Source organism: Mesoplodon densirostris, chromosome 14, assembly GCF_025265405.1.
Source record: "Mesoplodon densirostris isolate mMesDen1 chromosome 14, mMesDen1 primary haplotype, whole genome shotgun sequence".
Lineage (NCBI taxonomy): Eukaryota > Metazoa > Chordata > Mammalia > Artiodactyla > Ziphiidae > Mesoplodon > Mesoplodon densirostris.
Genome location: NC_082674.1, coordinates 20,941,360 through 20,961,315, shown reverse-complemented (window position 1 = coordinate 20,961,315; position 19,956 = coordinate 20,941,360). Strand labels below are relative to the sequence as shown.

The 19,956-nt window shown below is 45.5% G+C and overlaps 2 protein-coding genes across 2 annotated transcripts in view; both read right to left on the bottom strand.

The window, feature by feature from the left end:
- DRC1 (dynein regulatory complex subunit 1) overlaps window positions 1-19,956 on the bottom strand; it is a 46,174-nt gene that overhangs the window by 241 nt on the left and 25,977 nt on the right. Inside the window, exons 8-16 of the mRNA XM_060117287.1 lie at window positions 17,190-17,329; window positions 14,320-14,454; window positions 13,748-13,980; window positions 10,652-10,764; window positions 9,131-9,220; window positions 8,503-8,589; window positions 2,674-2,849; window positions 1,415-1,558; window positions 950-1,052 (exon numbers count right to left, since the gene is read on the bottom strand). Coding sequence (XP_059973270.1) covers window positions 950-1,052; window positions 1,415-1,558; window positions 2,674-2,849; window positions 8,503-8,589; window positions 9,131-9,220; window positions 10,652-10,764; window positions 13,748-13,980; window positions 14,320-14,454; window positions 17,190-17,329 — 1,221 coding nt within the window. The remainder of the gene's footprint in view (window positions 1-949; window positions 1,053-1,414; window positions 1,559-2,673; window positions 2,850-8,502; window positions 8,590-9,130; window positions 9,221-10,651; window positions 10,765-13,747; window positions 13,981-14,319; window positions 14,455-17,189; window positions 17,330-19,956) is intronic.
- Window positions 6,914-7,666, bottom strand: LOC132501626 (GTP-binding protein SAR1b-like). Its single transcript, XM_060117288.1, has one exon. It carries the CDS (start codon window positions 7,632-7,634, stop codon window positions 7,038-7,040), a length of 597 nt encoding a protein of 198 aa, XP_059973271.1. The 5' UTR covers window positions 7,635-7,666; the 3' UTR covers window positions 6,914-7,037.

Genomic DNA, 19,956 nt, shown 5'->3' with positions numbered 1-19,956 from the left:
GGTAATGGTCTTAACCTTCCCCTCGGCTCCATTCTCTTGAGCCCGCCCCTCCGCTCTTCACCTGCCCACCCTATAGCCCCAGTGTGGCCCTGTGCTTCCCCCCTCCTCCCCATCCTCCTGTCCACAGTGGCCTCGAAGGAAGTATGGACCATACGGTTCCCAAACGTCTGAGTCCTGTCTCGGGCCAAGAGGCCATCGTGACCCCCCGGCTCACCACATCCCCCCCTCAGGTGTGGCCTGGGGCCTGAGACCTCACGGGCCACACATCTCCAGTGCGTGGGCGTGTGACTGGCCTCAGCTGATGACAGAGGACCTACGCTCAGCCCCGTGTTACTGCCTTAAGCACCACGTGGAGGACCCCACAGGAGCAGGGCAGAGCCAGCAACTGTGCTGCCAATGGACTCTTCCCTGTGGAGCGGACCGGGAGACCCTTCCTCCTGCCAAGCCATGGGGAAGTTGCCCCAACTGTCACTGGAGCAGGCACGAGTGGGGGCCAGGGAATGTCTGCCCCAGTTGGAACCTCCTCTCTCCATGTCACATCCTAGGCCAGACACCCAGGGCTGGCAGAGAGGGAAGAGTCTGCCCTCTGGGCAAGATACAGAGGCGCTGAGTTTTGATTCTCCTTTTTGTGAAAGGGGGAGAATCACTTCCGTCCTATCTGCCTCACAGACTGGTTGTTAGGGACCAAAGAAGGAAATTCGTGTGGAAGGGCTCTGTAAGCTGGGAGGCCAGCACTGGCCTTGTCACTGCCTCTAAGAGCCGTCCAACAAGCAGCCGGTGCTGAAAACGATGGGCATCAAAGGGACACAATTACAGCCTGCATCTCAAAGCTCCCACGCCTCGCGGCAGGGTGCGGGCAGGGGTGACGCCTCACTTCCTAGTATCTCCTCCTGTCCCACGGCCTCTCCCAGCATCCCGCCTCCCCTCCCCGGAGGGTCTTGTCACCCACCTTGGAGTCTAGATACTGTTGCAGTAGCTGCTGGAGCTCTGTGTTCTGCTGCTCCAGAGAACTGTTTTCTATCAGCAGCTTGGCCCTCTGGGTCAGGACGAGGCTTTGGGCAGAAAAATCGGTCAGAGGCCCATTGAATGCTCCATCCTCTATCAAGTAAGGGCCAGGGGCTCTGTATTTCTATCTGGTTGGAGGTGGAAGAGGACCCCAGAAGTCTCGCCCACCAGAGCAGCCCTCCCGCCCTGAATGAGCCAGGCCAGTGGGAACAGAACAGGGAGGGTGGGGCCAGAGGGCTCCTCCCCCAACACTACAGCCCCCCAACAGGAGTTGCCCTTTGGCAGCTTTTCTCTCCAAGAGCTCACGGGACAGGGAGGCGCCAAATGTGGCCGCTCCAAGCAGCAGCATCCTTCTCCTACCTGTCTGCCCGGCTCCCTCCTCCCCCTGGGCCATAACAGACACACATACTGGTATTTCTCCAAGGCTGCGTAGAGAGCGTCCCAGAGGTTCAGGGTGGTGGCAGGGATAACCGTGGTCAGGGCCTTCCAGTACTCGGAGTCCTTTGAGTCGTCTCGCACAACCTTCAGCAGCTTCACTGGTGCCCGAAAGTCCCTGAAGGTTGAGAGCACTGGTACCATCCTCTCCACCAGGCGTCATCCAGGCCCCCGAGCAGGGCCCATCACAGTGCCTGCACCTCACAGACTTACTGCCTTTCCACCTGTCACCTTCCCACCCAGCTATACAAGTTCATCAGATCATGGAAGATTCTCAGAAAGAACACCCACTTGTCATCAATGTTCCTGATTCCTGGTGCTATTGTCACCTTTGTGAAAGCATCACCGGAGTTTCATCCACCAGCTTTCTCTCAATCAGTTTACTTCACTGGCTTTATAGTTTATTACTCTGCCTATTTATTCCACAAATGTAGCAAAGCAGCTCTCAAAATTTATCTCCTCTCCATCCCCTCTAGGATAGGCTTCATCCAGGCTGTTCCCTCCCACCTGGACAAACCTTCCTACCACTGTCCTTGCATCCAGCAGCAGCCGCCCCCTCCCTGCCGCCAACGTGATCTTTCTAAAACGCAAGTCTACTCAGGGCTCCCCCATGGCTTAAGATCCTTTTCTGGCTCCGGTCCACTACAGGGTAAAGACCAAGACCTTGGGCAATTTGGGTAAGGCTCTCAAGATCTGGCCTGGCTCCTCTACCCAAGCCAGTCCCACTCCTCAGATCCTCGACACTCCAGCCATACCTCTTTGTCATGATTCTTGAACCAGGCCTTTCCCCGTGCTGTGACATCCTAAAATGCCCTTCGCCCCCCACTTTGTCCACCGAGGAAAACCCAGTTCTGGTGCCACTTCCTCCTAAAGCCCTCTCTGCTATGCCAGATGGAGGTGACCACTTCCCCTGAGCAACATGACACCTCCATATGCTTTGACCATTGTTCTGATCACAAAGTGTTCTCCCCACGGGGCCTTCACACACAGCAGATCCCAACAGACGTTCGTTGAATGAATAAATGATGAATGAAAACATGCAAATCACTTCTACACCCATTTCTTTCATTGTAATGTCCGTGGATTCCTCTCATCCTCCTTCCAGACATCCTTCTACTCACTACCCCCAAGTTCTGGCTCAGCAGCCTCTTCTCCCATCCCTGGCATCTGCTGGGCCCCCATCCCATCCAGCTTCCCCAGTTCTCAGGCAAGCCCTCCAGCAACACAGCCCACCTGGGTTTCCTCAGACCCTTGACAAAGGCTTCCAGAATCTTGAGAACATCGTTGGGGTGGATGAGCCTGGGAGAAGGCGGGGGCTGCTTCTCCTGTGGCTCCCGGTCCACAAGGCTTCCCTCCTTCTCCCCCTGGGGGTCCAGCTTCTCCAATGGTGATACGAGGCTTGTTCGCTCCTGCAGGGGAGACACGGATGCCAGGGGTTGATCTGGACAAAGGTGCAAGGGTAACCATGGCTGGAGGTACGCAAGCATGAGTGTATGAGGACAGAAAGAGGAAAAACGGAGAAAAGTTAACAGAAAGTTACAGAAGTTAAGGAAAAGATGCAGAGGGAGGCATTTACACAAAGAAAGAAATAGTGAGGAAAAAGAATGGGGAAGAAGGAAGATGGGACCGGGAGAGGCACATAGGGAGCTTCTAAACAGTGATAATGTGAGAATTCCCTGGTGGTCCAGTGGTTAGGACCCAGTGCTTTCACTGCAGGGGCCCTGGTTCGATCCCTGGTCAGGAACTAAGATCCCGCATGCCACGTGGTGCAGCAGAATTTTAAAAAATAAATAAATAAATGCAGTGCAGCCGAATTAAAAAAAAAAAAAACCACAACAGTGATAATGTTCTATTTCTAAATCCAGTTCACAGGTGTTCATTTTATTGATATTCATAAAGCTTATATGATATAAATATCCTCTTGACTCATAATACAAATTAAATTTTAACTTTTTAATTTTAAAAAGTCCTCCTACTCCTGCCTTGCAGTTCATTCATTTTACTTCCCATGGGCAAATCAGTGTTATCAGTTTCTTATGTATCCTTCCAAAGAAATATATATACATATTAGCACACACACACTTTCACTTTTTCTTCCATTTTTACATGAATGATACTCTACTACATACATAGTAGAGTTTCACATACCAATAAACCTTAGAGAGCTTTTCACATAAATACATAAAGAACTTTCTTGTTCTTCTTCTTTTTTTTTTTTTTTGCTGTACGTGGGCCTCTCACTGCTGTGGCCTCTCCCGTTGCGGAGCACAGGCTCCAGACGCGCAGGCTCAGCGGCCATGGCTCACGGGCCCAGCCGCTCCGCGGCATGTGGGATCTTCCCCAACCGGGGCACGAACCCGTGTCTCCTGCATCGGCAGGCAGACTTTCAACCACTGCACCACCAGGGAAGCCCTCTTGTTCTTTTTTTTACAGCTGCATAGTATTCCATTGTGTAGATGCACCATATATTAATCAATTCCTTAATGATGAAAATTTAGGTCATTTCCAATCTTTTGTCATTTCAAACAGTGCTGCGATGAATAAGCTGTGATAAACACATCGTTTCAACTGTATCGAGTATATCAATAGACTAAAATCCTAGAAGAGGAATCACAGGGTGAAGTGTACTCTATGGTTTTATAATCAATCCTGCCAAGCTGTCCTCCACAGAGACTGCAACAATTTACACTCACACCAGCAAATTATGAGCACGACTGTTTCCCAAATCTCAGCCATCACTATGTGTTATCAAACCTGCAGATTTTTGCTAAGCTGACAGATGAAAATGGAATTTGAGCACTTTTAATTTGTATTTCTCTTAATACAAGAAAGCCTGATTATATTTTCATGTTTAAAAGTTTTTTTTTTCAAAGACCAGGTAATCATTTTATTTTTCTATTCCTGACACTCAAATTCATAGGGGGTGAAAAGACAATAGAACATAATCAAAATAACACACAAACACAATTCAAGAACATTTAACCAACTATTATAGCTGTTCTTCGTAAAATACATAAAAGTAAACAGAAACATCTTTGTATAAATTAATGCTTAACAATCTGTATACACTGTAAAACAATTGTTAAAATTCACACTAAGATACTAGTGCAAGCAGTGGTGTACAAAAGTGTAAACAAGGTTAGTGATGAAAAACTTATCACCGACTTACCACTTCAACATACTCTGCGTTCACTCAAATACTGAAGGCCTCACCACGGAAAACACTTTGATCACTTTTAAAGTTATGTGACTATATTCACCCTGGGTGCTCTTGCCTCAGTATGGCAACTGATTATGAGTCCAGGTTAGGAACAGCAGCAGGGAATCCAGAAACCCATGTGAAGTTGGCCATTCTGATGTGAATCTTTATACTTGATAATGAAAACGATTTCAAGGACAACTTGTATGTCAAAAACTGTAGAACTGTCACCTCCCTTTTCCCCCAAATATTTAAAACTAAAATTAAATCTAATTCCCCCGCTTCATTTAAAATACACGCTGAAGAAGAATTCATCCACTCCAGTGCGGCTTTTCCACAGATAATAATTCTGCATGAAATAACTCAAAAACCTTTCCCATTTCTGTCCTAAAATCTATTTGGGGTGGGGAAAAGGAGATACTTGAAGAAAGGCATGTCCTTGTAAATATTGAAAAGATACCAACTACAAGAAGCAGTTACTTTTAATAAGGCTTAATTCTGTTTAGTCAAGACATTAAAAATGAGTACTTTAAACATATCTGGCAGAATAAACCAAGAGGCTGAAATATCATTTGCTACTTTTCCCATGGTGCTACTGATGTTTCTAGGCACGGAAGAAAGCTTTTTTATTTTCGTTTAGAAGGAAGCTGAAAGTGAAATAGAATAGGTGAATTCCTAAGACCAAATGTCATGGTGAAATGACCTTGTGGGTTTAGCTAACTGGTAATTCCTTCCAGGCATGTCCTTCTATCCTTATTTGCTTCATATATTACATTATTGATGACAGAAGGAACTACAGTAACTCTGATTTGGACAATAGCTAGAGAAAACACTAATTCTGATATTAAAATCACTCTTGATGGAATTGGAGCAATCTATTCTCAATGGAATTGGTTAAATATACTATAAAACCTTGGTTTATGACAAAGAGAGGAAATCTTAAGCTTGACAGTCTTTAAAAATAAATATTTGGCACTTGTCTTTCAGCTAATTATGGGAATCTCCGACATATGGAAAAAAAGAACTCAATTTCTTAAGAAATTAAAATGCTTTAAAAAAGCTAACTAAAATCTTATTAGAAAGTCTATCAATGAGGCTTGCAGACACTATCACGTGGCAAGCACTGTATCTAAAAACAAAAGCCTTTTGTGCTATAAAGTGAGAGCTAACTGAGAATAACTAAAAATAAAATTAAATTAAATATATGGATTCATTTTCTTTCCACCAAGAAATAAAATACGCCCAAAATGCAAAAGAGCTGTAGGATAGGAGCAAAATCCCCAAACATCTCAGTGACAAATGCAGCAGAATAGGCTCTTTTTCCTCAGATGCAGGTCTCCACGATGAAACTGCGCACAAGACCCTACTTGTCGTTTGCCCTGGAGAGTACCATTAAGCATAAAGAGACTGGGGAGTACCTCTAAATGTGGGGAGACTGCTGCCTGTCACTACTTTTGGTGAAGAGGCACAGAACACCAAACCGGGCGCCAGTAAGACGGAGCACTTTAGAATCAGACAACTAGAATGGGCCTATCAAACCAAAAATTAACCTTGGGTTGTACCAGAAGCTGTGTTTTTTCTGCAGAAGGCCGATCCCACAGGGACTAGGACATGGACCCCATCAGCACTGGTAATGGTAGTGTTACAGATAAAAATACACATGATTCAGAGATAAAGGTGGTATAAGGTGCAACCAAACACAACTTGTCTCCTGGAAAATGCAAAAGCCTCTAGGAACCTAGGCATTATTCTAAATATTCTGAAGCAATCTCTTTTCCCAGTAACCCCCTCATATAGATAATATTAAACATGCAAAATTTCAGAGTATACTAGCCAGATAAGGCACATTAAAATGAAACATTTGCCCAACAAGGATGCCAAATATTAGGGTTTGCTTTATTGCATGACGTTTGCATAAGAAAAAATAATGAAAACTGTAAGGCATCATGCAATCATCAATAAGCTAATTATTAACTGTTCACTTAAGATAGATGGACACATAATCTAAAATTTAAAAACTAGTTCCAAAAAAGTACATAAAAAATTTAACATGATGAACTTTTAAACATGGTTTAAGTTTGTAGTTTCATATTGTTAAAAAGTGCTTCAAATGTAGTCTGGAAAGCTGCTCTTTAAAAATGGTGCTGGGGGTAATGTCAGATTATAAACTGTAGAAACTAATTATTTTTATGGAATTAGAAAGCTAACATTGTGATATTCAAGCTTACTAGAATCAGTTTTCAATTCTAACTCAAATTAGGTTGATAAAATATTAATAATCTAAAAAACATCTGTTTTCTAACCAACAAAAGTCTATCGAATTCAAGCTATGCATGTTGAGTGATCAAATCTCTGAGTAGGCCTGAATGGTGAGACCTTGAACCGATGCGGGCTGGTGTTAATCAATGTACTGCCGCATCCAGCGGAAGCCTTCTCCATAGCCTTGTCTTTTGAGCACACTACACATGAAAACTTCTAAGTGCTGGGCATTCAGTTCTTTCAGAGACACACTGCCCTTCCCTGTTGTCTGACCATATAAACCAAACATCTCTCGCAACCTCTCTTCACTGATGGCTTCAGGTCTGTCAATCTTATTCCCAAGAATCAGTATAGGCACATTAGCAACAGTTTCATCTGTCATTAGTGAACCAAGTTCTTCTTTTGATTCTAACAGCCTTTCATGGTCTACACAATCTACCAGAAATACAATGCCATTGATAGCAGGAAGGTAGTTTTTCCACACTCTTCGAGCTTGAACATGTCCACCCAGATCAAAAGTTGTAAAGGTCATGCCAGCAACGGTTAGTTTTTCTGAAGTGGGATGTAACATTGGGACATGTTGTCCAAGTCTGTCATCTTTTAGCATGTGTAGCAATGTTGTTTTTCCCACATTATCCAATCCAAGAAATACCAATTTCCCAGTTTTCTTATATAATCCTAAAAACTGTAGCACACTGCTGAAACCACTGTAAAGCCAGTCAAATATGAAGGACATAGCCAAATCTTATAGGGTCTGCGATTGGAGAGAACACAATTCTTTGCTTGGCGTCGGCCCTACTCACTCCGACACCGAACTGCAAAGAGCAATGGCTGCCGCGGCCCTAGTCCCTAAAAGTTACCTTATTGCCTCTTCTAGGAGGTGTTTGTTCATATCCCTTGTCTGTTCCATTGACTTGTGGGTCTTTTTCTTATTGGTTTATGAGAGTTCTTTATATAGTAAGGAAATCAGCCCTTAACTGTGATATGAATTAAAAATATTTCCCCCCTCCTGTCATCTGTATCCTAACTTCGCTTATAGTGATTTTTGCTCTACAGATTTTTTTTAATGCAATCAAATATGTCCTTTTTTTTTTTTAGCTTCTGTGTTTTGTCCACTCAGCCAACTCTTTCTGGAAGCATAACAGGATACTCACCCTGGGGCTAACAATACTAAAAACATTTTTTAATTCAAGTTTTAATTTTTATATTAAAATTTTATAATATTTTTAACATGATGACTTCCTCAAAATAGTCAACTACAATCAAGATAGGTATTAAAAATGGGCCCTGCTTTGCAGGAAAGTGCTACGGATCAAAATATTCAGAACTTGGTGAGCCCAGGTCTCATGTGGCTGAGGCCTGGCTTTGAGGGAAGGCCCTGGAAAAGACTCCTTGGGCCTCAGTATAAGAACAGCATCTCATCGCCAGCCAGCCTTCCCTTTACAAAGACAAAAAGTAATAATAACGAGGGAAATGCTGAGTTAGCTATCCTTGACACAAAACCCACACTATTTCTCCAGAAGTATTATTCAAAGGCAGCAATGCTCTCTGGGGGCTTCCAGGAGAATTTTAAATGCTCTCTTTTTTATTACATGTCACCTTACCTGGCTGGGAGGTGAATGATGATCTTGGTATTTGAGGAAGAAATTTACCAGTTTATACAAGTCATCCTCATTTTCAATTCCAAGGGCCTGAGGGAAAAATAGAACGCTCAAATACCACACATCCAGAAGCGCCCCCTCCCCACATGGCTCCGGGAGTCAACAGGCCCTCAGCTCCCGGGAGGAGGGGGCTCCCTCCCCTCAGCAGCCCCAGCGCCTGCCATGGCCCAGAGTACAGGCCATTCAAGCCCGGAAAGCTCAGTGAATCTGGACACGCACATCAGAACAGAGGAACGACGCTCAGGTCAGGAACGGCTCCATATAGGCCTGGTGGGCACGAGAATGCTAACGGGGCTGAAGCCACATCTCAGTTTAGGGGCAGAGGGGAGAACCTACGGCTGAGAGCTGGGCCATGAGAGAGGGACTGACAGAGGAAGGGGTGGGATGGGAGACATCGATGCGACTCTGAGGCCAATTCGCACATGGAAAACAGGTGAAGGGAAGGATGTGACAGGGAGCCGGGGAAGTCCCGGGAGCCCCGCGTCTACTCCTGGGCTGAGGCCATGCTGGAAAACCCCGGGGGCTGTCTTTTCCCCAGGACCCTCACCCACTCAGCCCTGGGGGGACTCACTGAGAAGATGGCGTCCAACTTCAGCAGGTAACGCTCGTTCTTATCCAGGGGCAGGAGAAGGCTCAGCAGCTTGCTCTCTATGAGGAAACCCTGAGGAGAAGGGAGATGACATCTCCAGTCAGAGACAGAGTTCAGGACGAGTCCCAGGCCCCGCATCGCCCCTCTGGGTAACTAGCCAGGGACGACTCCACAGAGCAGAAGCCCAAGGCTGACACACTGGGCAGCAGGGCCCTTGGAGGGAGGCCTTCCCGGGTTGCCTAAGAGCCCTTCCCAGAGACAAAGCCAATCCAATCCTCACGATGGACTGAGCTCCCCGCACCTCCGAAGGGTGCAGACGCACCTCGCCCACAAGCCATGGGGTGAACGCCTGAGCTCCCCACCGCCATCCAGACGTGATCCAGTCCCATTCCCACCCGCCCATGTCACTTCACTCAAATGCTAGTCCCCAGACATCTACCGGCCACAGCAGTAGGCAGTGAGCTGCAGGAGAGGAGGGCTGGGGGGAGATGGAGACACCAGGGCGGAACACAGTGCACGTCAAGTGCGGGGGGGAGGGGGGAGAAGACTGGGTGCCCGCTCGGAGTGGGGACAACGCCTGGCGGAGGGCTCCTTGGAGGGGTGGCCACAGGCAGCAAGCCTGCGGACAGAGGGGAGCACCCGCCTGCCGCCTCCTTCAGCTGGAGCTGCCCTCGGTAGCAGGAGCCCCCCCCCCCCCGTGCCCAAGGACAGTCCCAAGTGGACTGGAGGCTGCCAGTCTTTGGTATACCTCCTTCCCATCTCAGAAATGAAAATCTGCATAAACACCAATTCTGTTTGGGTACAATAAGACTTCTAGCTGAACCAGCTCCAACGAGGCCTTTACACCAATTAGTTTTGCTAATATACAGTGAAGATATCCAAGGCCTAACATCCCCAGAGTAATTGCAGACTCAGCTCCCAGAGAAAGGCCACCGTCGGCTGTGGCCATGCTACTCGTCAGGTGGATGCACGCAGGCGAGACCGGTGCCCTTTCTCTCGCAGGTGAGCAATTGTTTAGCTTTTTTTTTTTTTAATTAGCAGGAGCCCATTGGCTGGCCTGGGCCAGGCTTGCTGACCACTAAGGTAGGGCCTGTTGACCAGCCAGGTCAGCTCTGGAGCACGACAACCTCTCTGCGACCCCACGAAGCCCAGGGGCCGCCCCCAGCACCATCCTGAGGGCCGGCCCACTCCTGCCTCCAGATCACCTCTGGCCCGTCCAGTGTCATCAAAAGCAGCCCTCAAGAAGGGCAGAAAGGGGCTTCGCTGGTGGCGCAGAGGTTGGGGGTCCGCCTGCCGATGCGGAGGACACGGGTTCGTGCCCCGGTCCGGGAGGATCCCGCATGACGCGGAGCGGCTGAGCCTGTGAGCCGTGGCCGTTGAGCCTGCGCGTCCGGGGCCTGTGCTCTGCAATGGGAGAGGCCGCAGCGGTGGGAGGCCCGCGTGCCACAAAAAAAAAGAAGGGCAGAAAGTCGGCAAAGCCACCCGCCAGGAGCCCAGCCTCACCGACTCGTCACACAGGAGCGTCAGGATCTTCCTGGTGGTTTTCGCTGACACTTGCTTTGGCAGGTCCAGGTACGACTCTGGTTCTGAGGCAGCCTCTTCTGCCCCCTCCTCTTCTGCAGAGGGGCATAGAGAGAAGAGAGAGAGAAAGAAAGAGAAGGTGACTTCTTGGCCTGCTTCACTTTGAGGAACAGTCAAACGGCTTTCCTTGAGAAAATGTATGCCTTAAAAGGCCTCTTTAAGGCACTAGCAAGTTTCTTTAGCTGAAGAAAGCCAATCATGTGGGGAAAACAAAAAGGGAGGTTGGGAGTCGAAATAAGAGACTATCCAGAGAATTCTGCCGCTCTTGGCCAGCCTATAAAGCCTCACTCTCCCCAGCTTCATCTACCTGGAAACATCATACTCAAAATCCAGTCTTGACCAGGAAGTGGTAGGGAGACTGTGAACCTATTTATTATTTGAGAGATAAATCTAACACATCCACCATATGGTTTCTAAACCTGCAGAAGATTAGAAGCAGCCCATGAAAATGTAGGAAAAGTAGCTGCCTCGCAGAAGAATAATATCAGCAAGAACTGGCAGCTGATAGAAAGAGCAAAATTTTTCTTAATTAAAATTTTAAAACTTTAAGTGTTTTATGCTATACATCCCTCATCTGAAAATAGTAATAAAAATCATTGTACTGCCCAGGTTTTACTACTTGCTCAAAAGGTAAAATAAGATAATATATATGAAAAGATTTTGAAAAGTACAAGAGCAAATTGCTGGTGGAATGCAAAATGGTACCACCCCTATGGAGCAATACCCAGAAAAATTACAGAGGCATTTACCCTTTGATCCAGTGATCCTACTTCTAGGGAAATATCCCAACTATTCACAGGCAAAAACATGAAAACACAAATGCACAAAGCTATGTATTACAGCAATATTATAATAGCAAAAACGCAAAGAAAACTGGAAATATCCCAAATAACCATCAACAGAGGACTATTTGAATAATTATAGCCCAGTCACACAATAGGGCACCAGATAAAAAAGGAATGAAGAGTATTTCTTCTTCCTAGTATAGACTCATCTCCAGAATATATTGTACGTGAAGAAAGCAAGGTGGAGAAAAGCATACGTTCTCATTTACCTAAAAATTGGTTTATATAAAGATATACACATTTGTTTAGAATTTTAAAAAGTAACAGAAGGGGCTTCCCTGGTGGCGCAGTGGTTGAGAGTCCGCCTGCCGATGCAGGGGGCACGGGTTCGTGCCCCGGTCCGGGAAGATCCCCCATGCCGTGGAGCGGCTGGGCCCGTGAGCCATGGCCACTGAGCCTGAGCGTCTGGAGCCTGTGCTCCGCAACAGGAGAGGCCACAACAGTGAGAGGCCCGTGTACCGCAAAAGAAAAAAAAAAAAAAAGTAACAGAAGGATAAACCATAAATTATTAAATAGTTACCTATAGGAGAGGGACAAAAGAGGATAAAAGCTATACTTTATTGAGTATAACTTTTTTGTACATTTGACTTTGGAAACGTAAATATTTTACATCATTATAAAACAAAATTCAATTGTAAAAGAGCAATCACTAACAGTCAAAACTAAAATGAAACAAAAAGACCTAAGCATGTATACAGTTAGTGACATAACCACATAGAAACCATTCCAAGTGATTTTAAAAGACAGTAATCTGTCTGTACATCCCTAGTAGGTTGTATCCTAAGAACAAAAAGAACTGCAAAGAAAGTTTAAACTCTTTTTAGTAATCATTTGTTAGTGGTAGGGTTGCTCTTTTATTCTGAGACTATTTTGTGGTACTGTAAAAAAGTATATGAGTAATTATTTTGAAGGCACTGAGTACCAAGATTTTCAAGTTAGGAGAAAGGAGATACACTTTGATAAGGTTAAGTAAAAAATCCTGGCATCCTGATGATTAGGAAGTATTAGGATTATGTTTTAAAGATAAAATAAATCATGTATCATAAATACATGATTTATTTTATGTTTATCTTTAAAACATAATCCTATACCCTCGGCTCACCCACAGAGAAGGCCTGGAAACAATGACCAATCAAAACAGTGAGCCCTCCAGCACCCAGACTATGGTTTCAAAATGCCATTCCCTATTTAAAAGGACAAAGTCTCCTTGGAGGAATGGCTGATTCCAGACTTGAAGCAGGAAAAGCGTAATGTGAGCCTGGAACATCTGGTCATTGTGGAAAGCCATGAAGCTATCAAAGACTGCTGGGGGATGTATATGTATAACTGATTCACTTTGTTATAAAGCAGAAACTAACACACCATTGTGAAGCAATTATACTCCAATAAAGTTGTAAAAAAACCCCAAAAACAAAGACTGCTGGGGTTGTGTCGAAAGGACCCAGAAGCTGACATGAAAAGATTCCCGCGGGCCAAAGATGGAATAAGTTGAGCATTTAGTAAGGATGATAACTGTAGTAAAAAGAAACATCATATTTGTTTAAACCCACGTGTTCATAAGGCAAAATTTAAATAAAACCTCACTGGTCACCTTTAGAAGATGCTAGAGCCCTAACCTATTTATTCTGAAGACTGGTAAACAGAAAAAAGACTAAGCACTATCCTGCTTTTCCTGTATAAACTGTACCTCAGGGTAGCAAATAGCTGATGGGGAGAAGATTCTCTTTTCAGAAGGGTTCCAGCTAATAAATGAAGGCAGAATGATAGAACTTAGAGCACCATTTTGCAATCCCTAATGCAGTTAATGGATCTTAGACAATGGTTATCAATGGTTGCTCACATCACAAAGGGAGACAACTTGGCATCAGTTTATCCCAGTGGAGGTAGGCAACAGTGTATATAGGAAAAATAAAGTGAACTTGAATCTGATCAAGCTTCTAGATCTAACTACCAGTTTATAGTACAGGGGAGAAGGTAAAGCTATAAATTAGAGGAAACTTAAAAGTCATATCAACCAGTCATGCTCTCTGGACCTCTTAAGCTATGAAACCTTATCCCCCAGATAAGGGAACTGCTTTCAGTTCCCTTATCTGTAAAAGGAGTGGGTTGACCCGATGTTCTCAGAGGGCCCCTCCACTCCAGCTCGAAGATGCTATGACTCTGTTCCAGTCACCTGCTTCCATCAGTACTTCCTCTAAGATTTGTGTGGCCGACTTCAGCTGCTGCTGAGAAATTGGTCCCACATTCTTCAGGAACCAGAAGTCAGGTGCTGTCCAGGGGAGCCCCAGGTGATGGGTATGGATGATCCTGTCTACATCAAAGGCTCTGCTTATCAGATCTTTTGCCTCCTCTTCATTCATCAGCCAAATCTCCCGAAACTGCTTGTCATCAATGAGAGCGAAATGCCTGTGAAGGAGAGTTATTGACCGTGGCCAGCTGATTCCAGTGCCAGGCCAGCCCCCGTCCCCACCCCCAATTAGCAGCAGGGCGAGAACCGAGGCAGAGCTGTGGGAAACCCTGAGCCTGGCCCAATCCCTGAGCTCCTTATTCTCACCTGTGAGAACAAGGCAGGTGACATGCAAGTAAAGGGACAGGAAAGACAGCACAAAGGATTCTCTGGTGCCCTGGTCCAGCTCCCAAGAAGCAGGTGATATCAAAGTCTGATGAAATCACCACCACTACCAGCTCTACCCCTGCAACCTCTATTCTAGGACACGTGCCTTGGGACCCACGTCCCTGAAATACCTCATGGCTTTCTGCACCTCCTTGAATTGCATCACAAGGCATTTGTAGTCTGAGGTTAGGGACTGGTTCTCCTCCTGAAACTGCTTTACCTGCTTGTTATATTTTGATCTCAGATTGTTAAGTACATCATGAAGGCTGGGTTGAAGAGGAAAAAAAAAAAGTTAGTCTGCAGCTGAAGAGAAGCTGCAATGTATGGTCCTCTTATCTACTATCTAAATCTAGGCTCAGACTTGTGGAAGGTTCGGGAAACCCTCCCAGATATTTCCCCAAACACAGCTCCAGCTGTGATCAAGGAAACGCAAGCAACAGGAGGTAATGGGATCATCCAGAACTAAATGCATTTAAAACAATCCATAAGCCCAAACCCACCAAGAGGTATAGCCTCTTATTCAACAATGTGACTGAATCTTCCTCAGCACAGCACTTGTCAGGGTCCACACCTAGTGCTGACTCACAGATTTAAGTAACCTACCTCAACTTCTGAAACAAGGAAAACAGAAAGGAAAAAAGTAAAACTGCATCTCAAGCCTATGATATTTGAGTCCCCCCATCCCGAAAGAGCTGAAACTGTTAACGAGCCCAATAACTCATTCATTCATCAAACATGAAAGGTCTCTTTTGTGCCAAGGATATGTTTGAATACCAAGATGAATACAAGGATGTCTGAGTACAAAGCACTATCAGTCCAGCCAGAGACAAAGACAAACGTTAATTACAGAACTGCGTGAATAGTGCTACAGAAGAGTTTCACACAGGGTGCCAGGGGAACCTGGCTTGCAGGAGAGGGGAGTGGTCAAAGGTTCCAGCGCCAGGAGAGATAGCTATGACCTGCCCAGAGCACCATGAACATAGTCAGGCCACCGATGCCCGGCTCACTGCTAATAGCTCTGTATATAGAAACTTGTCAGATGAAATACACAGGCATGGCTTTTAGACCCAAGACCAGACTTCAGACTTTGTGCTCCTGAACAGACATCTTATGTCAGTGTCTCACTTACACAGGAACAGGAAGGTTTGAGGACTGACAAAGTTTCAGTTTAAAAATTCTAAGGACTTCCCTGGTGGCGCAGTGGTTAAGAATCTGCCTGCCAGTTCAGAGGACACAGGTTCGATCCTGGTCTGGGAAGATCCCACACGCTGTGGGACAAGTAAGCCAGTGCACCACGACTACTAAGCCTGTGCTTTAGAGCCCACGAGCCACAACTACTGGAGCCTGCGCTCTCTAGGGCCCATGTGCCGCAACTACTGAGCCCACATGCTGCAACTACTGAAGCCCGCCTAGAGCCCATGCTGCACAACAAGAGAAGCCACCACAATGAGAAGCCCACTCACCGCAACGAAGAGTAGCCCCCCACCCGCTGCAACTAGAGAAAGCCTGTGTGCAGCAACGAAGACCCAACACAGCCAAAAAAAATTTTTTTTTAATTTCCCTATTAGGCATTATTCTGAAATAATAAGAAGGTCTCTAAAACACACTGATCACCCCTATTTTCATATCCAGAAAATGAGACATTCTGTAAGATAACTGGCTCAGACTTTTGAGCGAATAACTGGCTCCACCACCACCACCCCCGCACACACACACATACATCAAGAGAAGAGGATACAATAAGTATATAAGTGTCATGTAAAAAGGAGGTTGGCAGGTGGAGGGATCGGGGGGGTCTCATGGATCAGAGAGACTTAAGGAACTTAGTTTAACAACCTGATGCGATGCCTGGACCTAGATGAGATGCTAATTTAGATAAACCTACTCTAAAGGATATCTTTGGACAACTAGGGAAATATGAATGTGATCCAGATACTTAGATGAAATGAAATTTACTGAAATGGAAAGGTAGAGGTTACTGACTTTAAAAAAAGGCAGATTGCAAAACAATAGTTGCAGTATGATGTCATATCTATATCTGTATACCTAGAGAGAAGGAGAGAAAGAGATACACTTAGGGTTTCCCTGGTGGCACAGTGGTTGAGAGTCCGCCTGCCGATGCAGCGGACACGGGTTCGTGCCCCAGTCCGGGAAGATCCCACATGCCGCGGAGCGGCTAGGCCCGTGAGCCATGGCCGCTGAGCCTGCGCGTCCGGAGACTGTGCTCCGCAACGGGAGAGGCCACAACAGTGAGAGGCCCACGTACCGCAAAAAAAAAAAAAAGAGAGAGATACACTTAATCTCTGGTAGGAGGAATATGGTATTTTTATGTTTTTATCTCACTTTCATTTGTGGTATTTTCTAATTTTCTATAATGCACATGTACTGCTTCTGTAATTACAAGTTGAGAATTTATTACCCAGATAGCCGGGCACACATGAGAAGTGACACATTGACATAAGTACTTATGTTGGCATTATTTGCAACAGCAAGAGATTAGAAGCCATCGAAATGTGCATCAGTGTGGGACTGGTCAAGTAAATCCTAGCGTGTCTATGAAGTGGAATACGAGGCAGCTTAAGAAATAATGTGAACCTTCTCTACAAACTGGTATGGAAACATCTTCAAGACATAGAACAGTGTGTAGAGAATGCTATCATTTGTGTTAAAGCAGAAGGGGATGAGACAGACTATTTGTGTTTGCTTGTACGTGCGTAAGGAAATTCTGGACGAAACAAAATGAATAATGGTCACAGAGGTGGGATAGAGGACTCAGATAAAGGAGGGATGGGAGACAGACTTTTTGCTGTAAACTCTTTTTGGGGTGGGGGAGGGTAGAACCAGTTGAACGTATTCTGTTTTCCCAAAAAAAAAAAATTCTTTTAATAAGAATTGGTTATATTTTTAACAGTTTCTACTCCTACAGAAGAGTACATACCCATCCCTCTTTTCAGCACACACAGAAGGGCCCAGAACGAAGACGCTCTGCACGCTAGCTTACCAGTTGATCTTCCTCTTCTGCTGGGATTTAATCACTGTGCTTTCTTCATCTTTCTTCTTCAGCACCTGGAAGTTGTACTCCAACTTCTCTTGGTTTTGCTGATAAGTTGCTTTCACTTGCTGAAGCTGTTGCTCAAGAATCTAAAGTTAAAGTTTAAAAAAATAATCTTAATTGGCCTTGGTACAATTTATTATGCCTGAGGGTCCCTGGCCGTTTGTTCTGGAGTCCTATCAGAGGAACCTCAGGGACAAGTGTCTCCACCTGAATTCTTAGAAAATGTATCATTAGAGGCAAACTAAGGTCAACCTGAAAAAATACAAATCGTTCAAGGGCAAGCTAAAGCCTACGTGCTTAAAGTCTAAGAGAGATCAGAGTTAGAGCACAGTTCAAGTACAGCTACCTCTCATTCTCTGCTCCAGACCCTTTAGAGAACAAGCAGCCCCACTAGAAAAACCATAAAAGTTAACATGGCCACAAAAAACCTGCAAGGTCCCCGCTCTGACCTTCCAGTTGGCAATGTCAGTGTTTAGCAAACCACGTTCATTTTAAAGGAGGATAGAGGCAACCATGTTTACTATTTGGATCATCATTAGTCGTGTTCATTCATTCAGCAAATATTTATCGAGTGCCTATTATATGTCTGATGCTTTTCTAGGTGCTGCTGGGAAAACACGGGGAAAAAGGCCCAGTCCTTCCCTGTCTAGGAGAGGGACAGATGAACAAGCACTGGTGACAAGAAGCAAGATCAGGGTAAGCACAGGTATGGGGCCACTGAGAGGAGGGTTCTCCCGGGCCTTGAGGGCAGGGCAGGCGTCCCTGAAAAGATGGCATTCGTGTGTCTGAGGCCTGGAGAATGAGTAGGAGTTACTCCGGTGGAGGGGAGAGAGGTCTAGAGGGGCAAGGGAAAGCCAGGTGCTTTGGGGAAACCACGAGCAGTTTAGGACGTGAAGTATGAAGCAGGGAGGGGATGGTGGAGATGAGGCTGATGGAGCAGCAGGGCCTGACGGAGCTAGGAGTCTAATGCTTTATCCTTGAAGGCCAAGGAGGGCCACTAAGACGTTAGGGGGAGGAGTGGAATTACTAGTCCCCGCAGGGTAGAAAGATCCTTCTGCAGCTGGTGAAAAGGATTAGGGAGGGGCAAGGCTGGAACAGGGCAAATACACATTGGCTCGCTCCTGCCTTTCTTGAATGGAGGTGCAGGAATGGAAGATGCAATTAAGTACAATCAGATCTGGATAAGGCAGCCATATGACATGCCACATACCACACTCTTTCAAGCCTCCTTCCCATCTCCCTCCATTCGACTACAGACCCTCGCCAAGGAATCAACAGAGGAAGGAAGAGATTCCAGACTGCTCTGGGTCATCCTCAAGGAGCAGAACTGGCCAGGAGGTGAGAAACAGGAGAACAAAGGCAATCACCCATCATCAGAGGGTGAGTCATTCCCACCTTCCATGTGGAGTCGGTGATCCCCACACTGTAACTGAGGGAATTAGTCACCAGGATCTGCTTAGCTACCCCAGAGATGTTAAAATTTTCCATCATGGGACAAGAATTGAACATCTCCTTCAGAACAGAAGGCCTGTTCTATCTCTTCTTTAACAGGTGGTGAGTGAAGAACCATCTTGGTCACCAGGATGATAACTAATTGTACCTCTCAATTTCTCTACTTTCAGTCAAATTTTTATTTACTTTTTTCTAGTTATATGCTTTTCTTTGTAAAAACTTTTCCTCATTGTGAAAGTAATATTTGCTCATTGTAGAAAACACAGAAAGTACAGTAAAGGATAAAGGAGGAGACATAGGAGAAGGGGGAAGAAAAACTACTCATAATTCCACCTCCCAAAGGCAATTTCTGTGGACATATTGGCCTGTTTCTTTCCAGTGTTCCTTACATAATTGAGATCCAACTATACCTACAATTTTATATCCCACTTTTCTCCTTTACTATTACAACTTGAGAATTTTCCATGACAATCAAGTTTTATTAATATAATATTAATGGTGCATATTTTTATATTATAATTTACCCTATAGGAAATATTTATGTTTATAAACCATAATGTTTTACCATTTCCCTACAGTGTATACATTTATAAATGTATAAATACATTTATATTGTTTTGATAATTTTCAATATTATAAAATAATGGTGGGAAGAATTACATTTAAAACTTTGGGGGTATTTTATTTCCTTAAGGTAGGTTCTCAGAAGTGAAGTTCAAAGGCTCTCCACAAAGCAATTTACAGTTCACACCCCACTGGCCGTGTGCAAGTACCCGCTTCCCCACCCCATCAGCTCTCAGCACTGTGCAGGGCAGGCCCAGCCCTTGGGCAGGGAGCTGTCGGGAGCCGCAGCCCACTCCTCCTGAGCAGGATTAAAGTTTAATTTAGAAATTCCTGACTTGAATATTATCCCAAAGAGCCTATGGAAGGCTCTGAAGGCCTCAGCTCAAGTGCAGTTATCTGGGGTGGTCCCAGCCTGAGCCACTGCTCTGGGCCCTGGACCCTTCTAGGGATGACTGTGAGTGCCAAGTGGGGAAAGGGACCCTCAGCCATTCTTCCTACAAAGTCATGATGATTTATGCCGCCGTGCTCCAAGCGAAACCAGCCCACTACTTCAAGTGTGACCAGCCCTGGACACCAGGGAGGCCACTGGTCAACGTGGCTTGGCACAGAAGTCCAATAGTAAAGTTCCTTGTTGGATGGTGACAATCTGAGAAAGGGTGAACACTCACAGAGAAGGAGGGTCTCCAGAGCTGCTCTG

Excerpts from the sequence above, each read along its gene's own strand:
- LOC132501626 (XM_060117288.1), bottom strand. The coding sequence starts at position 7,634 with ATGTCCTTCATATTTGACTGGCTTTACAGTGGTTTCAGCAGTGTGCTA.